Below are 23392 nucleotides of genomic sequence, written 5' to 3' on the forward strand. Positions count from 1 at the left end.
TCTATTTCGGTATTTACAATTTATTAAAAGAATGACTGTCGCTTCACTATTAACGGTCATTACCCACATAACACATCAACGTTGCAGAAACGTTTCCACAACGTTGCCTTAAAATTTGTCAACGTTGCTACAATGTTGAAGTAATGTTTATGCAACGTTGCATCAACGTTGATGCAACGGCCAGATGTCCGCCCTGTGAAACGTTGTTCATGCAACGTTGTAACAACGTTGAATTGTAAACCACCAAACAACGTCAACATTGCTTAGCAACCCAAGAAAAGTGTTGCAGCAACGTTGTGCAGCCAACTTTGCAGCAACGTTGTGCAGCCAACTTTGCAGCAACATTGCCCCAGACAACCTTGCAGCAACGTTGCTTAGACAACCTTGCAGCAACGTTGCTTAGACAACTTTGCAGCAACGTTGCCACAGACAACTTTGTAGCAACGTTGCCAGACAACTTTGCAGCAACGTTGCCACAGACAACTTTGCAGCAACGTTGCCACAGACAACTTTGCAGCAACGTTGCCACAGAAAACTTTGCAGCAACGTTGCCACAGACAACTTTGCAGCAACGATGCCACAGATAACTTTGCAGCAGTGCTACTCTGACAACTTTGCAGCAAAATTGCCCTAGACAACCTTGCAGCAAAATTGTCCCAGACAACTTTGAAGCAACATTTCTCTGCCAACTAATCAGCAGCATTGCCAAGTTAGGTAGTCTATCACATAATAAGTTCACTTTTCTGACAGCTCTGAAAACAGTGTCAAACATGTTTTATGTTTGGAATTTAAAACCCTGGTTGTTGCCCATATCACATTAATACTGTATTTACTCACATAATGTCTGCAGTAATTTGGCAACATTTTTTATGAAGAAAATGGGGTGCGGACATTATGAGGTGAAGTCCGAAAATTATTTTTTCTCAAAATTTTACATCATGTTTTTATATAGAATAAAAAAATTTCTTTTATCATAATTAGTTTATTTGGATTTACCTTGCTGTGATGAGAAAACATTGCGTAAAAACGTTACAATATTATTTTTGGCCACCCACACCAGTAACCAACCGGAGTTGGACCATGCTTACACTGCAGTCGTTGACACCAATGACTGTCTCGTCGGTCAGATATCACACACTTTACTGTCTGGACAGAAAGAAGTGTAATTGGTGCAATGATTGTGGCGGCCACTGACGACACGCGGCAGATGTCTAATGTCTGCATTAGCCGGCGCTGGCGAGCCTCCCTCCCCATGTTATCGGCGACACAATGTTTGGTAGAGCCAGCGGTAAATAAGATGATGGCAAAGATGGCGGAATACAAGCATTGCTATACCTTACAGATATATTTCTTGTACAAAGTAGCAAGAACTCTGGTACAAGCAACAAAAATCTTGTGTCTTCTTACCGTAATTAACAAATGCGTGAATCTCGCTTAATACTATTGCGTTGTACGATAACTCACCATAGATTTGGCAACAGTGATCAATAAACAAAACAACCAGGATGGTGACGTTCTCAGCACGGAACTAATATCTTGTTACTTTAATCTGGTGTGGACTTTATGTAAATTTAAAAAAAAAAAAAATCCATTTCAAGTATTTAAAAATAAATGTGTGGACATTATGCAATTAAATACAGTACCTTCAATTTTTTGACAGATCTGAAAGTAGGGTGATATAAGTTTTACATTCGCAATTTAAAAACTTGGTATAGAAAAACATGAATCATGTCGTACCAAAGGACATTTGGAGGTCAATGGTGAAGTTGGATTTAATGAAACACTGATTTAGCGGAAAGATTTTAGAAAACCATGGCATCTCATCAAATCGGGATGCTACTGTACGATGAATTAATTCTCTTTATCTAAGTAAGTAATAGATAATGTAGATAATACACACAAGTTATTAAAAAATAAACTCTGTTGGTAGAAATAAAATATATACTGAAAAATTAAATAGTAGTACATGACAGAATTATCTTTTAATAGCTTCACTATTATTACAGTAAAAATATTTTACATGAGTCACACAGAAAACATTAAAATAAACAAACTTTTTTTTACTTCCACAAAATTAAGTTTTTTTATTTGTAGTAAGAGGTCAACGTTTGACCCTGATATATTGAGTCATAATCGACAGACAAGGTTTGCACCATGTTCGCAACATTATCCTCGAAGTTAACAATGTGTCTGTGTTGACTCCGGAGGACCTTCAAGTCGAGATCACAAAAGCCAGAGTCGGTCACGCTGAAGATTGGACCGAGTTTTGAGGAGACTCGTTCGCAGCTGGAGACTGGTCTGGTAAGTATTTTGGTTAGGCTTAGTAGCTTTGAATCAAGACATTAGTGTTGCATGAAGGCAGTTAAAAAACAAAACCTTTTAATAAGTGTAAGTAAAAGTTTAATTCTGCAATATTTCTACAAAGTATTTTATAGTTTTCAAAGTAGAGTATCAAAGTATTATATGCAAGGTATTTTTAAACATTCATTTGGCACAATAATTCATGTCCTGGTAAAATTCATTACAAAGTAGTTCACTTAAGTTCTTATGCTTCTTTTTTCAACACTGGTCAGAAACTGGCAACTTCCTGAAAAAAGAAAATACCATTCTTAGTAATGCAAAGGCTATATATATAAAAAATGTAGTGTTTAGACAACACCCATGTTATGCCTACATAAATAAACAAATTAAAGGGAAATCCATCACGGTTTGTGTTGGGTCAACATTTGTAGTGAACATTTCAAAACCTGAATGAGTGCATTTCATAACACCAAAATGAGTATATGAAATGCTGGAAGATTGGAAATAAAAACATGTTTAGTCTCTGAATTACCATAATTCCATCTGTTAATTACCAAACATTTTAAATAATTATTTTATGACATTTAAAATAAATAATACAGAGGTAGGAAAAGCCAACCACTCTTTTGTAGTGAGCAAATGATACACACTTATTCAGTTAAAAAGTTATTTATTCCTTATTGTTGCAAAACACTGCAGTGTTAAATATAATATGTACTTGCTTACAGTGGATTTTTTGCTTTATTAAAAGTATAGTTCGTTCACCACTGGAAAGACTTTTTGAAATCCAACTTTTGAAAAGAAAACCCTAGCTGTTAGAAGCTTGCATTGTTATGATCATAACTAGAGACAGAGCGGCCCATCACATTTCCTTCAGTACACAAAGTGAAACAGTTCCAAAAACTTTTCAAAAAATATGCTCTCTTATTTGATATGCTGGATGTACCTATCCCTGTGGCTAGCCTGAACAATTGATAAAGTACAATAGAACCTCATTTGTACGAACCCGGGATCAACGAATTCCCGTGATTAACGTATTTTTTCTCTTGCACCGTCATTTTCCCTACAGTATAAATGCATTATTTTCCAGTGTTATACGAAAGTGTTTCCTTCAATTTACGTTGTAACAGTGCTGTATTTATAGAAAATCGTTAGAAAAGTTGTGATGGAACAATAAAAGTTGAAAGCGAAGAGAGTAAACTTTACTTATTATACGTGATTGCATGTTTTGAGGTCATGGCAGGTTCTTTACCCATTGTAAACAAATCTTTGGTGACGTGAACGTGAAAATTAAGTTGATATTTTATCTCTCCCTTTTGAACTTTAATGAATAATGCTTAAAAATTAAGTTGTATAGTGGAGTTTTTAATTAAATAAATATTGTACTACGGTGGTACCACTAACATAACTTTAAAAGCAACATATAAAATTCTTGTAAATATGGCAACTTCATGCATGTTCGGCAATTTTCGGTTTACCACATAAGAAATATTGCAGAAAGATGATTGGCAGCACTGAATATCCAAACATCACATCTGAAAAGTTTTTTTTAACCTTTTATGTTCGGTAGCCGTGTTATTTTAGAACAAATGTTTACTATAAAATTTCTGAAATTAAATCAATATTAACAAGCGATTATACACAAAGTCAGAAATAAGAATTGTGTGATAAAATCTCACCATTAATAGTGGACGTTTTAAAATGCTCAACATTAACATCCTTTCTTCAATAACCAAAATTTTAATCTTCAACTTTAAATAAACATTAATTGTGAATTACTGCAAGTTTGGGTGGATTTATTGTTTTCACCATGCGAGATAATTGTTATAGTAAAAACGTAATCTTCTCTTTTTTATTTGGTGTTGTGTGTATTTGCTTGTTTCCACCATAGTAAGAATTAAAAAAATTTCAAACACTTCCCTCCTTTTACATTTCTCCCGATTTTTACTTTTTTTTTTTCTTGGTCCCTTGAAATAAGTAAAAACGAGGTTCTACTGTAACAAAACAGTAGGGCTGGACTGATACAACTTTTTATCAATTCCATTACTACAGATTCTTATGGGCCAATTCTGGCGATACTATGTGCCGATACCATGATAATATTTTACTTTAAATTAGGGATCTGCAAGTACAGGTTTTTGAACTGAAGCTGAGTTCGAGCAAGTTTTCCAGAAAGCTCGCGAGTATTGAATGGAGCTTATTTTTATACAAAATTTACAATAAATAAAATGCAGCATTACTAAACAGTTGTGCTTATTATGGTACAAATAAAAACTCATAAGTTCAGTTTTTTATTTAGCCTTGGATATTTCAAGCTGCAGTTTTTAATTCAAGCGTGACTCGGCTAAAAAATTTGAGTTCTCGCAGATGCCTACTTTAAATTATTTTTTCGGTCATCTATGTCAATATTATTTCTCCTTAGTATAAAACAGTTCATGCTTCCTACAGTAACAACGCCAGTCCTATTTTGAGTATAACTCTAATCTAGATACTTCCTTTCAGTCATTCACTAGATCTTACAGACGGACAGAAACGTTTCACAAAAGCTTTATTTTGTACACTATGCAAGGGATTCTGATTGTCCCCTGGATTGCAATTATTTTGTATTTCAAAATGGCCACCAAAATAATTAACTGTAAAGTTTTAATTATCTACGGAATTCATCATGGAGCACTTGGTGGCCCTGGAACTCCCTACTGTGACAAGAATATTTTGTGATAGCTTGTGCTGTTGCAGAGTAAAATGGCCATTTCTAGTACAAGTGCAGCTGAAAAGTAAGTTATTCATTCCATATGCTTTGTAAGCTACATTCAGGGTGTCCAGCAAAGGTGTCCTTTTAATTTCCTGTACATTTCCCACATTCCCTGCATAATCCCAGTGCACTGCTTTAACGTGGAACCAATGTTATACTATCCAAGCAGAAGCACTATAATCATAAAATGTCAATTTATTGTCGTGGTAAGTAAATAATAGAACTTGGAAACACATACAGTAAAAGTCTGTCGTAGCGAGTACGGTCTATAACATGAAATCCGCTATAACGATAATTATCATCGGCACCACCATTTTCCCATAGATTGTGTAGGAAAAAGTTCGTAAATAATGAATGCACCGTGGGCTCATCTTCGCTATAGCGATAGCTTATTCAGCTTTTACACCGATTTTTTGCAATGTTTTTGCTTATTTTCACACCCACATTGGCAAGTTTTACCATTTTCAGGTGGCGCTGATGATGATGATAATATATGGGATATAAATATAATCTTACTGTGATGTTCTGACAAGTCTTGTTTTGGCATGCTTCAACCAAGCTTGTATCTGCTCTGACACTTCAGTTTCAATAGCCCCTGGCACATGTAACCGTACATCTGGAAAAAAAATAATAAAACCACAATTATTGTTGCATTCAGTAAATTTTGCATAGCAAAAGAAGTGGTATCATCAAATGTCATTGGAACAGACACAGATACATACGATGCCACCACCTCCACAACAAAAAAAAAAAAAGGAAAATATTTTGCATTGCAGTGTTGCAAAAAATGTAATAATTGTTATTATACCATTTTTAAATTATAGTGCTGTAATTTTCTTTTTCATGTTGGCAAACGTTTTTTTGCGTATCAACTTCTTGTTGCCATCTACCCACTATACTGCAGAAATGTTTAAATACCGTATTTACTCCAACATAAGGCCTTGGCTCACAGTCAACAATATTGTAAAACATACAAAACATGGGAAAAATTATTTTATAACAATTTTATAAGAAGCTGTTAAGTTACTGATAACTTTCAAAAATTAATAATTAAGTTTAAGTACAATATTTTTAAGAATACCTTGTAAAATTTACTATTGAATTGTTGCACACAAAGATGGTGCAATACTTTTTCAAAAAACATTAATGTAAAAAGTCTTATCTTTAACAAAACACTTACGTAGCACAACTTGTGACAGCCTTAAATTTATAAATGTTTTCTTTCCTTTGAACCCACTCCAGCTGTATTGGGATGCGGCAGAATTTGTCATCAATCTCCTGAGCACTGCGTTGACACATGAAAAAATGCCCTGTCCACCAATACCACCAAGAAACTGTACCTGAAAAAGTTGACAAAGGCATTTAACTCCAAGAATGCTAGTTATTGTGGATACATACCATTGTAACAAATTGTCTTCCACAGAAAAACCAAAGAAAACACACATCATTCTGCAAAAAAAAAAATTATTTATAAAGTTACAATAAATCATGACTGACATAAAATTAATTTACACGCAAACCCAAGCACACAGAACCCAAACAAGAGACGTTGTTGTCCTAGAAAAAAAAAAACATATCATGGAAACCACCCAGGATCCGGACGTACCCAAGGATTTGGATATTCAACTGAAATTCCGCAACATCATTTTCGTGAAAATCGTCACTATCATTGATGGATTACTAGACACAAGTACCTAAGTTCAGTACATAGTATCTGTGTAGCGCAGTATCTGTTTATAATGAGTCGGAAATTGAAAAAATAAATAAATAAAAAATTATGGTAGTACAATATTATATGTTTTATGTAAAAAGTGTTTTTCATAATCATATTGGTGAGATTACCCACATTTGCAGAAGGTTTGAATTGACAGATACCAATGTCTGAACCAAAAATTTTCAGATGAGACGTCTCAATCTCGAGCTATCTGCATGGCATATTTAATATATATATATATATATATATATATATATATATATATATATATATATATATATATATATAGGCTATATATTTTTAATACACATTTGTGCTATTTAATTTGAACATGTTTATGCACAACAAAGCTTTCGCAGGTGCATCACATATAAGTGCATGCAAAGTAACACTAACATGCTTATTAAAATCAATACCATTCTTGAACACAGAAATAGCTTCATTGACATGCTGCAGAAAAACAGTAGATGATGGTTTTTCATACCCATGTATACACCGACAATAAACACATCGCTGATTGCAGACAATGAACACAGAATAGGCCTTAAGCAACTGGTAGAAGATTTTGCTAATGGCAATCCATCAGTATTTACCAATAACTCTAAACTGTCCTTTATAACATCTAGCCGCACATCATGTTCTTGTAGAATTCTTTTGCAAGCTTTTTCTAAGCCAAAATGAAGATATTCACCTGGAAGCATTTGATTTCTGATAATGATATAGTTCTAGGAGTAAGCAACAGTGTACGAGCATCTTTAGGAATTTCACAACCTGATGTGTGTTTGTTAATTATTTTTAATAAAGAAGACAATGCTTTGTGTAGTATGTTGTGATCAACAGCCCAAAAAGGTAAATCCTTCCTTAAATCTGAACCAGAAGACTGTTCCTTTGAATTGTTTTCAGCAATACTTTCACAGATACTTTCTATGTCAGAATCTGAATCAAAGTTTGACTGCACATCACTACTGACATTTCCACTTACTCCAGATGGAATAGGCAACCTCACATTCTTCAATGAACTGCAAATTTTATTATTTCCTCTGACTTCCACTTTATTATGAACTTGAATTTCAGGTGCTGTTCTCAAACATGGTACATTATTTTCTGAGTCTAATGCAGTACTTGTATTACTCAGATCATGAAATTCTGAATACAAACTTTAATTGTTTGTTGTGTGATTTACTATTCTTCACTAATGTCTCTTAGATATGGATGAAATAGCTTTGCACCTTTTCCTGGGATTCTCATCCATTCTAGAGGGAAAAAAGTAAATAAATACAAGCAACAGAATGGAATTGAATACAAGTTATTAATGTTTTGTGAAAAAACAAGTATTGTATTCTTAGGAAAATCTATTCTTAAATCCTACGTGAGAGTATGCAAATTTTGAATACTGCCCTTTTTACCAAATGTTCAACTTTACATTCACACACATATCCAGTGAAAATCGCCATATGTTAATGAAATACAGTTAAGCACATATATTCAGTAATTACTATCTGTGCAATGCAATATCATGTTAATTTGCATGTGGGTTGATTTGATTGCCTAAATATGTGTTCCTGAACATCCTGAATAAGATTTTCCTAAGAAATATTTTTTGAAGCATAACAAAAAAACCATTTGCAGCAGGTACATGGACATGGCCATTTGCATAAATATGCATGAAATCTGCTCCAGCTTCAAAAACGGCTTAAAAATATATTCAGGAGGTAGAAAGCTGTAAAAATTTCACGTTGCAAACTCATCTGGCAGTATATTTTTTTAAGTTTGAAAATCACTAAAAATAAGCAGTATTTACGTTTCCACACATATTAGCCTACACGCAGTAATTGTAAATTCCGACATAGATAAAGGGGTTAAATAGTTAAGTAGCACTATTAATTATAAGTAAAAAATTGCAGGGTGGAAACTTACGACCGAACAATTGGAATAATACTCCAACCCTAAATGGGAAATTACAAAATTAGAAATTACTTTTATTTCACCACTATTACAAACCACCCACCTTAGGTTAGTTTAATATATACATCATACCTGCTAGTATTGTTTGGTTAAGTATGACTGCATTAAAATAAGTTGTAGATACCTAACCTAACCAAACCAGCATGCAAAATGTGTATTAAAACAACCTAGGGAGGTGTTGATAATACAGGTAAAAAAATTTCAGATATTGAATGTCACACGTCACACCCACGAGCACACATGTTTCTACAGTTCCATCCATCGTACAAAACTTCATACGTTAATTGTTTACATTTGGAAACACATGTTTTACTGCTTATTCCGTGAAAGTTTCAACCTTTCTTTAAAAATACTTCCAGGTGAGTTCGGAACTTGAAATTTTACAGCTTACTAAGCTGATGCGGATCTATTTCCTGAATATATATTTTAAGCCTTTTGAAGCTGGAGCCGATTTCATGCATATTTACTGTCATTTGTACAGACTATCTATATAGACACACTACAGTAACTCAAATCAAATGTTTTCAAAAACGTGGATGAAAAGAAAGGCCTAATGTCCATTTTTGAGAAAGTAAGAAAATTAAAAAAAAAAAGTTTTTATTATATTAAAGTATATTTATATGGTTAAAATTATATTTGGTGGAATTACTCTATATAGAACTAGCAAAGCAGCCAGTATCATGTGCCGCGAAATCTTGTAACATTCCCAGTAGCCAGTAGGTACCTATATCGGCTAGTAACCTAACCAAACCAATTAAAATCTAATAAACCTATTGATTGTTGTACCTATATCGGCTAGTAACCTAACCAAACCAATTAAAATCTAATAAACCTATAGATTGTTTATTAGATTTTAATTGGTTTGGTTAGGTTACGAGCCGATATAGGTATCTAAACTACACAAACATGTACAAAATATTGTTCCGTGTGCACCGGGTTTTAGTTTACGTTAGGTTAAATAGGGTTTGGTTCCTAGATTGGGTTAGCTTGGATTATTTCAAAAATGCTCGTCCCGACTACCGTAATTCATTAATTAGTTTAACAGTAAGCCAAGCGTTAATTCTATATTACATGCGGGAGAATTGGCGGGCGGAGAGAACGAAAGCATAAACATTCACATTACGAGAAAATATCCTCAAAATATTCTTACCTCCATATTTTCAAGAAAATCCGACGATAAAACCAAGTGAAATTCCAAAATGTTGAACGAGCATAAAACGACGACAAAAGAAATAAACAATCAAACACGGAATTTTGAAGTCAGTTTGCAACTAAACTTACATTTTAGTGTATAGTTTAACAGTATCAAACTAACATAAAACTAAAATTAAATATTAAAAGTAATTTAAATGATTGAAAAATACTCTTTTAAGAAATAATATATTTATTTCAAACTTTGAAAGACAAACAATGTTATGACCTTTTAGTAGATACGCAAAGATGACCACTATCAACGTTGTAACAACGTTATAAATTTGTGTATGTAGATTCGTTACGAGTGGAAACGTTGCAACAACGTTGTCGATTCTTATGTTGCCAACTTCAACAATTCAACGTTGGATCAACGTTTCTGCAACCAAGTGTGTTATGTGGGTATTGACAACGTGTGTCAAAATATGTAACATAACTGCTCTACATGTATAGTACATAACATAATGGGATGCCTAAATTAAATAAATAATGTCTTCTTCAAATATAGTAGGCCTACTTGTAAAGTAATTGGCATTTACTTTAAAATCATTTTAGGTAAGACAACAGAGGATGCAGGCACGACAATAGTAGTGTCGGGGGGCTGTAAGAAGAGGTACCGTAAAACGGGGTGAATTGCAACAGGAGTGTGAATTGCAACAAAACATCGGAGTGTAATAATATCCTTCATGACGAAAAAACATATATCTTATGTGGTTTCTCGAATTCATTTTCATAATATACATAAAACAGGGTACCTAAAAAAATAATTTCCAATATGGCACCCGAATATTCCTTGGCGTGGCATTAACAGAATAAATAAGTAAAAATATATTACTTTTCAAAGAGGAAATAACTTTATCTAGAAAAATATTTTCCTCGTGTTAAGTTATATATTCAATGGTAAAAAATTATTCTTAGTGGTATCTTGTCATGATATTTAACTTAGGGAAACAACGTTGGAGGCTATTTAAATAGTTGAGAATTTTTTTCTGTAAAGTTAATCAAGCTGTCTAAAAGTGGGGTGAATTGCAACAGCTGTTTGTTGTGTGTGTTTGGCTAGAGGTTATGTCACAGGGTATACAATGTTAGTAATTTGATGTGTATTGACATCATAACAATAGTAAATCAGTGTAACTCGTTTCTCTAGTGTAATTATTGTTAAAATGCCGCGCGTTTATATTCGTGATTCATGCAGCAGACAATATAGAAAACATTCACAGGAAGTGTTGCAATGTGCAATGAGTGACATTGAAAAAGGCCTAGTATGCAGTGTCAGGAAAGCTGCTTTGAAATACAACCTTGACCATACAGTGCTTTCGCGATTCATAAAAAAGAAGAAAAAAGGTGAGACAATACGACAGATTGGAGGACAACAGGTTTTACCTCCTGAAGTGGAGACCCTTATTGTCGACAGGTTAGTACAGGTGAGCGAGTGGGGTTATCCAATGGATGGCTATGATTTACGAATGATAGTAAAACATTATTTAGACAAAAGTGGTCGTCGTGTGAGCAAGTTTGCAAACAACATGCCTGGGAGAGAATTTGCTAGGTTATTTTTGAAACGACATAAGGGTAGACTTTCAGAGCGCATGTGTCAGAACATCAAACGCAGCAGGGCAGGCGTTTCCTATGATGAATTGAAGCTGTATTTTTCCCATCTTGATATATCACTATGTGATGTTCCACCATCCCACATCATAAATTATGATGAATCTAACCTACAAGATGACCCTGGTAGAAAGAAAATCATCGCAAAACGAGGAATTAAATATCCAGAACGTGTTGTCAATCACAGCAAATCTGCAACATCTGTCATGTTTGCAGCAGCAGGTAATGGTGATGGCCTACCACCCTATGTTGTTTACAAGGCACAACATTTATATGAGTCTTGGACAGTAGGTGGACCAAAAGGAGCACGTTACAACAGAACCATCTCTGGCTGGTTTGATGCCTCTTGCTTTGAGGATTGGGTGTCGGAAATTGCAATAAAATATTGTAACAAATTAGGACCTGGGAAAAAAGTCCTAATAGGGGACAATTTGTCATCACATCTCTCTCTTGACACCATTCAGAAATGTACCGAACATGATATTTCATTTGTCTTTCTTCCAGCCAATTCAACTCACTTGACACAACCTTTAGATGTGGCATGTTTTAGACCACTGAAGATGGCTTGGCGTACAATACTAACAGAATGGAAAAAAGGTCCAGGTAGGAAGGAATCATCAGTTCCAAAAACCACTTTTCCACATCTGTTGAAAACACTGATGTCCAAGATCGAACCTAACCAGAAGAAGAATGTAGTATCAGGCTTCAGGAAATGTGGAATTATTCCGATAGATGCTGAGGCAGTTCTTTCTCGTTTGCCTAACCACAGTCTACATTCTAGAGAAACCAATGGTGCTGTTGTTGATGACGTTGTAGTAAACATATTGCAGTCAATGCGGTACAATGACCTACCAAAACAACGTCAACAAAGGAAAAAAGTTCAAGTCGTGCCAGGTCGAAGTGTCAAAGGAATGGATTTTTGTGGTGATTCGGAAGAAACTGATGATCCCGAGGAGTGTGTTGTGCGTGATATATCAGAACCAATCACTGATAGAATAGAAGAGTTGATATCGGAGTCACCATCCACATCCCTAGAGACATTGGCACAACCTCACGTGATGCGAAATGGCAAGACATTTAAAAATGTTTCTAGTGTACAGATTGATTGTGTGAAAGAAGGAGACTGGTTGCTAGTACAATTTCTTAGCCAGTTTTATATTGGTGTGGTGCAAAAATCACCAGAACAAAAAGATGGCATGTTTCAGGGGAGTTTTTTGAGAGAGAAAAAAGTTCATTCTAAAGATCTCATTGGTGGTGGTCTTTTTGTGTACCCTCTAGTCTTAGATATTTGTGCATTTTCTTTTTCTCAAATTATAGGCAGAGTGAAACCTCCTTCTGTCTTAAGAAGAGGAGTGTTGAAATTTTCAACATCATCAGAAAAGTGGAATCAATACGATGTGGCTTGAAATCTGTGTTAATTTAGATCACAAAATTTGCAGCTATATATAAATGTAAACAAGTGCAATGCGCATTTATTTTGAAATAATATGTTAACTTGTGTAAATTAGGCCCTAATGTTTTGCTTTTTTTTTTAATTCTCTTAAGTTTTAATGATGGTAATGACTTGAAAATAATTTAATAAAAATCTATTCATGAATGTACTGTTGCATTTCACCCTTCCAGATGTCTTACTAGCAACATTCATAACAAAAACACTGTTGTTGCAATTCACCCCATTCGGGAGGTGAATTGCAACAGCAAAAAATTTATTAATTTATAATACTAATAATTTTAATTGCCGCATATACATTATAGATTTAGAAACTACCACCCAAGATAAGACTATAAAAATATATATGTTGGCAACATCATTATATACCAATGAACTTTGAGATTACAAAGTTTAAAATTGTTGCTATTCACCCCGTTTTACGGTAGCAGGGGAAAAAAAAATGGAATAGGATTAGAGTAGAGGACGTGAAAGGTTTTTTAATTGTAGGGTTACGAAGTGTTACTAAAATGTAATATTTAGTGGTAGTTAAAATAGGTCTCTTTAATGTTTGCGTTGGAGTAAGCATTAACAATGGAATACCTGCTACATGTACTGTTTCACAGCCGCATTTGTGATTCTCAAACCCACAGCAGTGCTGTGTGACAATAATAACACTGCAGAACATAGAGGATTTTTTTTTGGAAGTTGATAACGTTAGGGGGAGGGGGGGATTAAAACTAGAACATGTGTATTAAAAAAAATTGGTTGTCTGTAAAGTCGGTTTACGGACGATAGTTTAACGTGACGTCATAACAAAACTGATGAAATGATTGCATACTTTTATGAATAAAATTGAATCATTTTTTATTTGCACTCATTAATTCAAATATGTTTATTACTTTAACGAAGAGGTTATTTTAACTATAACTTTTATACGTGTTTGCTATTTAACTTCTTCCAATCTGTGTTATTCTGTTAAGGATAGGACGATGATAGGTAAAGTAGGAAACGAATGGGAGTGTTTCAAGTTTAATGTGCCTCGAAAAAGTCGAATCGATGGTTGTTCCAATCGAGTGGAAGAGAGATAGATGCGGCGCAAACGTGCAATGAGCGTAACGGGACAATGTGCGTTACGGGACACTTTTTCGTGCGTGCAGCCGGCGTTAATCGATTTATTAGACGTCACCTCAAAAAAACTTTACATTTCTATTGACACGTGGCCTACGGTAATTTCTTCTCACGCAGCACTGATATTTTGTAAATATTTTTTTGAGACTTCAGGGGAAGGAAGGCTGTATACCCAAAGCGGCGTGCGCCCCTGCAGAAGAAGCATGCGGCACATTATTTGCGCTTCTGTACTGTCGGCTATTCGGCTGGAGCTTGAGGCCTCTCCCCCTCCTAACACATTGTGTTTGCCACGCCCTCCCACACTCCGATGTCACGGGTATCAGAAGTATCTGAAGCACGTGCTTGAGGGCCGTGGTGCAACGCGGAGCTTGTGACCATGACGCGGCCACACAACTTCCCCCTCCGTCCATCGACATCCAGCTCTGTTACCGCGGCGGTTACGTAACGTGACGTCGACCGGCTCCCCCACGCGCTTAGCGGCCGGACAAACCTGTTCCAACGACACAGAACCCATTCCTCTTCCAGACGCCGACGGCACCTGACTGGAACCGCACCTGAGAAACCGCGTCCACGATCAATTCCGCCTGAAACTTCTGCGGTGAGTGTGTGGCGTCACGGGAATGTTAATTGTGTCTTTTTCGTGAATATTTACAACTTATGTTTGTTTCTATTGCCTTGCAGAGGCAGCATGTAAGTTAGTACATCAATTTGAACTATGCTAGCAACGGCCGCACCTTGTCCACGAGAGACGGCAAAAATTATGAAAGAATCAAAAACTCAAAAATTAAACGATATGTTTGAATACATTTTAGTAATGTTTTCTCGCCTGCGTGGGTTTATAAAAGGTACCAAACGAATTAATTTTTGTTTTGTATGTGTTTATCGTAAAAAAAAAAAAAAAAAAAAAAAAAGTTCATTGGAATAAAATTGAGTATATACTGCTGAAAAAAAAATTGTTTTTATGTATAAAAAATCCGTTCACGGTAAGGGCAGACAAGTTTTACCAGCATGAAGTCTGATAAACGCGCAGGAAAAATTATTTTTTGACAATCGTGAGTGTGCAAGTCCTGACTCCAGAGCGCAATATTACTCTTCGTTTAGTCCAATATGAATACAGTCATAATCAAATTGTCATTTACGAAATTTCAGGGCATTCCAGAAGGTGCGCCAGGCAACATCCCACCAAGACAAAACTATCCTAGCGATCTACAGTAAAACCCAAAAGTACCGTAGTACCAACGAACCTATCTGGCCATAATTTCCACCATCCTGGATTCGGTTAATTTTTTATTTAAGAAAGTGGAATTAGGGCTATATACAAAAACCAACATTAGTTTTTTTTATTGACCAGCTATTGATTTCTATCATTACTACAAAAAATAAACTTAAATACCAGTTAGTTACGTCAGGTTTCTCCTCTTTCCTGTTATGAAAATAAGTTACTTTTTTCCTTTCATAGACGTCACCAAGACTGTTTGTGAATTGATACCTCTAGTGTAAAAAGAAGAAAACATTTTAAACGGGAAGACAAGTTACGGCTTTAATGGAACGCCGAACAGCAAATAATAAAATAATATATCTTGCACACTTAGCGATTTTTATGTCGAGGCCAGGGACAAAATATTAGCTCTGGGATGTGTAGGTATTCGTATTTTTATTGTGATGTCGGTACTTTGCAAAGACGGTGAGGGGTGGGTAGATATCCCCTTAGAGCTTAGAACCTCGTCCCCAGGCGGATGGGGGAGGGGGTTTAGTAGGGGGAGAAGGGGCAGCTGCACTTCCCCTCGATGAATTATTCGGCAAGGACACGGCTACAACCCAGAAGACAAGCAACTTCATACAGTATATTATTGTTTTAAGAGTTTTGAATATATTTCCAAATTATTCGGTTAAAGGCACGTTGATAGTTGGTACAAACTGTAATTTCCCTTTACCACACGTTAAAAAAAACTTATTTTTCCCGTCCCTCGGATATTTTTTCCCCCGCCCCTAGACGACTGGCGCTCTGGGCAAATTCCCGGCTGAGCACCGGCGACGGAGGAGTGGGAGGGGAGGAACACAGAGATCGCAGAGACGTCCGCCACGTTTCCGCCGGCGAGAACTACGGGCCCGACCCGACCACGGCAGTACCGCGGCCTGGTATTACAGCAACAGGACACAATTTTCAACAGGATCGGAGCTGAAACGTTTTTTTTTTTAATGGCTTACTTACAAGTCGCCATTAGTCTTACAAAATATTGAAAATATTCCATACCCCCAGGTCTGGGCCACTACCCCCCCCCCCCCCCCCTGCCATCCTTCAAAATATACGCACGCCAGGGGCGAAGCCGGGGTGGGGGTGGGGGAATTAGGGGTTCAACCCCCCCCCCCCCTTAGCGCCAAATCTTTAATTAATTTCTTATTCATCACTCAAACAAATTTCATATTAAAATTAATAAAATTTTTACCATTACAATACTTAAATTTAAGAACCGAAAACTGCTAAAATAGCACTATTTTACACCTTAAAATCCAAATTTTCCCGGGGGAGGACCCCTGGACCCCCCGCGGGGGGTGGGGGGGGGGGGGGGCATGCTTCTTAACACCCCCCATACACATATCCTGGCTACGCCACTGACGGGCGCCCATGATTACTGGGGTGTTTATTGGAACAAGGTACCTCAGGTCATTGAGCAACATGGAATTCAGTCTCGTCTACAAGTTGGTCTATAGCTTTGTTTGTCGTGTGGTCATTGCTCTTGTGCGGTAGACTACTTACCTGCTGGTTGTTGCAACTGCTTGCCTGTGTTGCACATCTTGGTGGACTTACCCCTGCAGGTAGCGCCCAATTGCAATGTGCCGTGCCTGGCCACCTTTAGTGCCCGCATTTTCGTGCATTTGTTTTCGATTGTATTTTGTATTTATATCATGTGTGAATGTAGACTAGGGGATGACAGGGGTGAGGGAGAGTGAAAATAAAGGACAGAGAGGGGAGATTGTGAGAGAGGTAAAGTGTACTTTTGTTACGTATGGATAGGTGGAGCGGTTTGAATGAGATTCACTCTGAAAACTTATTTTAAACATGAGTTTCATTCAATCCAGTATTTAATTTTCAAGCACCTCTAAAATAGTATTATCACTTTTTTTTTTGTTAATCAAGCTTAGTGACATTCCTATGGAAGAGGTGTTGGGAGCGATAATTCTACGTCTACCCCCCACATGGCAACCCTATAACTAAAGAACTGTTGACATAACAGCATAATTATTCTACTCCATAGGATCGACTACAAATGTCAAAGATGTTACAAAGAACATTGAATAGCATTTTAAAGGGATATTAATTTAGGACTTTCCCATTCAACTGGACCACCCAAAACCATCCAACAATTTTCACTCACATCCCCCCTCCTCACCACTAACCAAGTAGTATGCACAGAAAGAAATGATGTTTATGTAAATAACAGCCTTTAAATACCATTAACATTGTCTTACTTCATTCGAACAAAATATTCTTCTGCTGCAGCAGCACACAAAGCAATTGTGAAGTGTGTATAACCAAGCATGTTTAAATTGAAGGGATAATGTCTTCAGTATCTTCATTAATTTATGGTCATTCCAGCCGTTAAGACTTTCATTCCGCAGCAAAGATTGTTATAGCGATTTAGCAGTCCAACAGTTGAATGTGTGTGTGTTATGTGTGCAGGGATGCAAAAACAGAGGGGGGGGGGGGGGGAGGGTATTTTGCCCCCCCTCTGAAACCTTGAAGTGGGGGGCAAACGGGGGCAAAGAAAGTGCTGTGTAATCAATTTTTAGATGATGAAACTGCTTAAATAGCACCATTTTCCACCTTGAAATACAAATTTTCCCGGGGGAGGACCCCCGGACCCCCTGCTTCAATTAGGGGGGATCGATGATTCTTTATAAAAAGGTATATTGCCCCCCCCCCCCCCTTTGGAAATTTAGTTGTTGCGCCCCTGCTACCACCCAAAACCCTCCAACAGTTTTCACTCACATCCCCCCTCCTCACCCCTAACCACAGTATTATATGCAGAAAATTATGTTTATGTAAATAACATCCACTATTTACAATGTCTTACTTCATTCGAAAAAAAATTTTCTTCTGCTGCAGCAGCACACAAAGCAATTGTGAAGTGTGTATAACCAAGCATGTTTAAATTGAAGGGATAATGTCTTCAGTATCTTCATTAATTTATGGTCATTCCAGCCGTTAAGACTTTCATTCCGCAGCAAAGATTGTTATAGCGATTTAGCAGTCCAACAGTTGAATGTGTGTGTGTGTGTGTTGTTTGTGCTGTGTGTGCAGGGGTGCAACAACAGGGGGGGGGGGGGGAAGGGTATTTTGCCCCCCCTCAGAAACCTTGAAGTGGGGGCAAACGGGGGCAAAGAAAGTGCTGTGTAATCAATTTTTAGATGATAAAACTGCTTAAATAGCACCATTTTCCACCTTGAAATACAAATTTTCCCGGGAGACCCCGCTTCAATAGGGGGGATCAATGATTCTTTATAAAAAGGTATATTGCCCCCCCCCCCCCCTTTGGAAATTTAGTTGTTGCGCCCCTGTGTGTGTGTATGTATACACACATACACACTTATACACACACACATATATATATGTATGTGTATTTTTTTTTTATCAGTTTATGAAAGATGTGAACTAGAGTGATGAAGGAGCGTTTATTTTTTTTAACTTGCCTGCAGACTTCATCATGGCATCGGCATCCGACTTCTTCAACAGCTTGTTCTGGCTGCTGATCCTCGTCTTCCTGTCCTGGTGGGTGGCGTCCTTCTGCTTCGTGCCGTACGTGATCGTGAGCATCTTCACCCCGTGCGTCAGCGGCCTCAAGCCCCTGGAGGAGATCCTGCTGGCCGGCGTCACCTTCCCGGCCAAGTGCTCCGACAACTTCGTGAACCGCCGCTCCTACAACTCCATATAGTCGTCGTCCCCTTCCCTCCCCCCGGAAACAGCCCGGAAGCAACGGACGCCGCCGGCGAGCGAGACGCGGCCGCACCTTCCGTAAGGAGACTTCCGTCCGTCGAGGGACGCGCAAGAGATGTTCAAGTCTCACTGGCTGCAGGAAACGAAAAGAACCGAACTCGGGGAAACCACAGCCGAACGTGAAGACGCATCGCCAAAATGAACACTAATCATGTAATCATTCTATTTCATGTCCTCGTAACGTAAGAAACAATCCATGTTTATACTGTACAATTTGCTAATATAAAAAAAAAAACTTTGTTAAGAATATGTAGTTAAAACGTTTTTTTCTTCTCTAGTTTAAAGACAGAGCCACTGGGCTATATTTATTACAACTTTAGAGTAAGTAGATATTGCACTAATACAACCAATCATAAAAAAAAACAGAGTTGCTCGTACCCATCACTAAGATATCTTCAATTCATGAGAGAGAGAAATCTGTCATGATGGGTTCCTATTCTCATTTACAAAAAATAACTATGTATATGTACATTCATACAATTTTCTGTAGCACTGGGGGGAACAGGGTTTGAAAAGACAGCCCTATTAATATTGATCCAAATATCTTTTTAATTATTATGGTAGGTAAATGTCGGTCTGCTAGCTGGTCAAAACACTTGTTTACTAAGAACGCACACCTCTCGCTCTTCCCGTCCGTGACACGAGTCCACCCCCACGTACACTCATCACGTCGCAAGATTCGCCTCGCTGAGGTTGTCTCGGCTGTTCCTCCCCGCCCGGGAACCCTCCTGCTTGTCGTTACAGCCAGCTGGCTTCTGTTGAAACCTCAGGTAAACTCCCGATCACTGACGTGCGAGCGCGGCGGCCTGAACCTCAAGACGCACGCGCCGCGCACAGGTCCGGCTGTGGCAGCGCTGCGTTAATCCGACAGCTAGCAGACAAGACCACTGCACTGTGCAGGCATCAAGGTACGAGCCAGATGGACTGGCCATCTGCTTCACAGCAGCCTACTTTTTTTTTTTAAGTATTGGCATAAACATGTCCATCCCCAAAAAAAAAAAAAAAATCTTGAAAACCACAGGAAACAATATGAAAAAAACACAGTGAAGTACAAACATTCCTTGAAGTTGTATAGAACCAGCATCTTGGTGAAGTAAGATGAAAAAGGGAGTGGTTGGGCTTAGATTCAATAACAAACTAAAATCACAATGATAAATTATAATTGTTTATATATTACCCTGTCAATTTTTTTTAACAATTATGTTACCATACAAAGCTACACATACTTATAGCTTATGATGATAAATTCACAATTCAATATCTGCCAAAGTCGTAGGTAAGGACAAGATTATATGGTTAAATTGTGATAAAACCAAAAATAACACAGTAAAGCATGTCAAAGCATTGCATAACCCCAAAATGCAAGTTAATACACCATAATACATTGCACCAAAATGCATGTTATATCATGGAATTAAGTAACATTTAACTAAAACCAATTCAAATCATAAAAAAAAAGTAATCTTTTAATGTTTAAATTTCAAGGAATTTCATTTCTGGACAAAAAAAATATATTTTTTATTGAATCACTTTTAAACCATAAATGCTCACTAATTTGTTTTTATTGTCTGAATTTATCCATTTTAGAAAAATTTATTACAATTTATTTTGACATAAAAATGCAGTACATAAAATTTTACCACTGTTTTGGTGGATTAAGTATTATGAAAGAGCTTTCATAAAAATTAAAACAACAATGCCAAAATCTTGTTTCAAAAACGAAATTGGACTTTAAATAAAACGAGTCAAATCTTGTCTCTATTGATGTAAAAAAAAAAAAAAAAAAAATACTAGTGTAGAGAATATTGAGCCTCCCTCCCCTACCGATCACAGTGTGCGCGTCACTACAGGATGCTATACGTCAGGGGCACTAACAGTGAGTAACTGAGTATCGGGTGTGTATGTGGGTCACACCGAGCTTCTTATGACTTCCCCTCCTCTCGGCCACATGCGAGCAACACTCTCGTTATCTCTCGCAATCCAGTCAGTGGCCACTCTATGTTCGCACCAGCTGCTATCCAGTAGCGGAACTGCTGTGTGGCACTTGTGGTAGTATCCGGCTGTTCCATGTTCCACAATGCTAGCTTCATCACAAACATCGGCTAATAACAATGTTGTGGAAAAAATAAATGAATGAAAATGAGAGTTTTATAACTAACGAGAATTACCTAAAATAAGATTTTAGGAATTTCACAAAATGACACTCCCAACATGGCTATAACTTCAAGAGTATAGTTTTAAGTGGTTTTTCATTTTCATTTAAATAATTTTTTTTTTCACAGCTGACAAACTGATGTATAGTCAAGGCATAAACGCACAAGAGTATTACAGCATTTCCAGAGGATTTTACGATTATGAGCAAATCTGTTGCGTAAGTTAACCTACTGTATGTGGCACATGGCTTTGCTTAGCAATTTGGTAATAACTTTAATAAAAAAGAAGGACACTGATACTTAATGTATTAACAGGAATGGCAAAAAAAACCATTTTTGATAGGCCAGTTAATAGTATTTACAGGCATTTCTACTACGATATTAAAGAAACTCAACACTGAGTGACCATAACACAGACTTTAATGTCTTCGCAAGCATATCTTGTTATTTCAAGTTGTATCTATGGCATTTTATAAATGTAACAAAATATTTAAGTTATCTTCAATTTTTATTGATATACATACATTGAAATGATTATCTTCACACATTCCAAATTCCTATGCCTATACATCTGGGGACAATGGTGATATCAAAATAAATATTTTTCCTCATAGCCATTTAATTGATACCAAATTCTGGATTCAGCATAATTAGCCAGTGACCACTAATAGGCCGTACTAATGTAATATGCGAAGAATTGATAACTCTCACTACTATTAATCTATATTGGCCTAGGTCTAGGCTACAGCAACATTAAAGCTGGCTTGTCAAAAATTGTTATAAAAATAAAACAAATGCCAAACCTGTAACCTGCAATAAAAATTATGGCAACCTTACTAAATGTACACAAACCACTAAAAATAATTTTAAAATTAACAGTAATGTGGTAAAAATATTTATTGCTAAAAGATTGAGTTGCTTCTCAAAGTAAACTTACAATTAATGGTGTTTATATGAATTGTATGTATAATAAATTATTACATATAGATTATAGCAGGTATCAGACAAGTATTGAAAAAAAATAATAATAATTCTAAACAAATAAAAATGCCCAGCATACTGGCATTTGAAACAACCTCTTGCTGTCTATAGTAAAACGGGATCTACTGCACTAAATCTTTAATTTCTAAATTTGCAGAAGTTTTCCATTTAAATGTTTGCATATTTTGAACATTCATAGTTACAATAATACAGTATATAAATTAAAGCTATTTGTAAAACATTACCATACCTCAATGAAACAAACGGTAGTTGCTTTTTTGCAATATTTATGAATGAAATATGTTCACAGGAAAGAATAACAAATAAAGAAAATAACGGTAAAAAAAGATAAATTCTTTAAATAAAATTTGCTGTACCAATGTTCATAACACTTCAGATTTACTGTAAGTAGGTAAACTTAAAATAAGTTAACTATAATGGGGGTAAAATATTTAGTCAATATTTGCCATGCCATTAAATTACTTATACAGGCATTCAGGAGATTTGTGTTAACTGAAAATTGTTTGATTATCAAGTTAACAATTCTTGTTTTGGCATGACTCGAGAGAATAAGATATTAACAAACTGAGGTTTCAGGTAGAGTGGCCTTTCAGAAGACTTGACTCAACATCCTCCAAGTTACTACAAACAGTGATTAACTGTAACTGCACTTTCCATCCATACTTAGTCATTGTTTTATATTTACCATTTTACACACAAAATAACCAAAAATACAGCAGCAGCACACTAAGAATGTTAGGCTTGCAATAATGTATTTTTAGAATACTTAACATTACCAGAGTTAAGCTGGCTATCAATAGAGATGGACGAGTCTGCAAATTTTTTAATAGAGTCGAGAACTCAGTAATAATCCCAGCGAGTCAAGTACAGACTTGATAAATTTTTAGTCCAGTCCTTGAAGATAGTGTCGAGCCGGAGTAGATGCAGTTTTTCTTCGAGGGATGATAAACCAAAAAAAAAGCACAGTATTTACCTGAATATAATTCTATGATTCATTTTTACCAAAACTGTGGAAACTAAAAGCGAGGGTCACATTATAATCACAAAACTTGTATCTTGCCAATTGGAACAGCATAGTAGAAAAAAAATCTGGCTTTGCCTCTTAAATGTGTCACTTATGCCACTTTAGACTGCTGTTAACTACCACCTC

General features: G+C 36.5%; 1 protein-coding gene and 1 long non-coding RNA gene across 3 annotated transcripts; one reads left to right on the forward strand and one right to left on the reverse strand.

Moving 5' to 3' along the window:
• Positions 1-63: 63 nt before the first annotated feature.
• Positions 64-10169, reverse strand: LOC134537067 (uncharacterized). The gene is made up of 4 exons (XR_010075923.1): positions 9883-10169; positions 6234-6393; positions 5570-5669; positions 64-2587 (listed from the first exon to the last, which is right to left on the reverse strand). It is a non-coding gene; the product is annotated as an uncharacterized LOC134537067 (long non-coding RNA).
• Positions 10170-10183: 14 nt separating this feature from the next.
• LOC134537065 (uncharacterized) lies at positions 10184-19334 on the forward strand. Of its 2 annotated transcripts, XM_063377294.1 has the most exons (3): positions 10184-10541; positions 13410-14689; positions 18790-19334. In XM_063377294.1, the coding sequence occupies exon 3, from the start codon at positions 18798-18800 to the stop codon at positions 19023-19025; it is 228 nt and encodes a 75-aa protein (XP_063233364.1). In that variant the 5' UTR covers positions 10184-10541; positions 13410-14689; positions 18790-18797; the 3' UTR covers positions 19026-19334. The 2 variants fall into 2 exon arrangements, with proteins under 2 accessions (XP_063233364.1, XP_063233365.1); XM_063377295.1 differs by lacking the exon at positions 13410-14689 and having other exon boundaries at positions 10184-10321.
• The last annotated feature ends 4058 nt before the right edge of the window (positions 19335-23392 follow it).

The sequence above is a fragment of the Bacillus rossius genome, chromosome 11, assembly GCF_032445375.1.
Source record: "Bacillus rossius redtenbacheri isolate Brsri chromosome 11, Brsri_v3, whole genome shotgun sequence".
NCBI lineage: Eukaryota > Metazoa > Arthropoda > Insecta > Phasmatodea > Bacillidae > Bacillus > Bacillus rossius.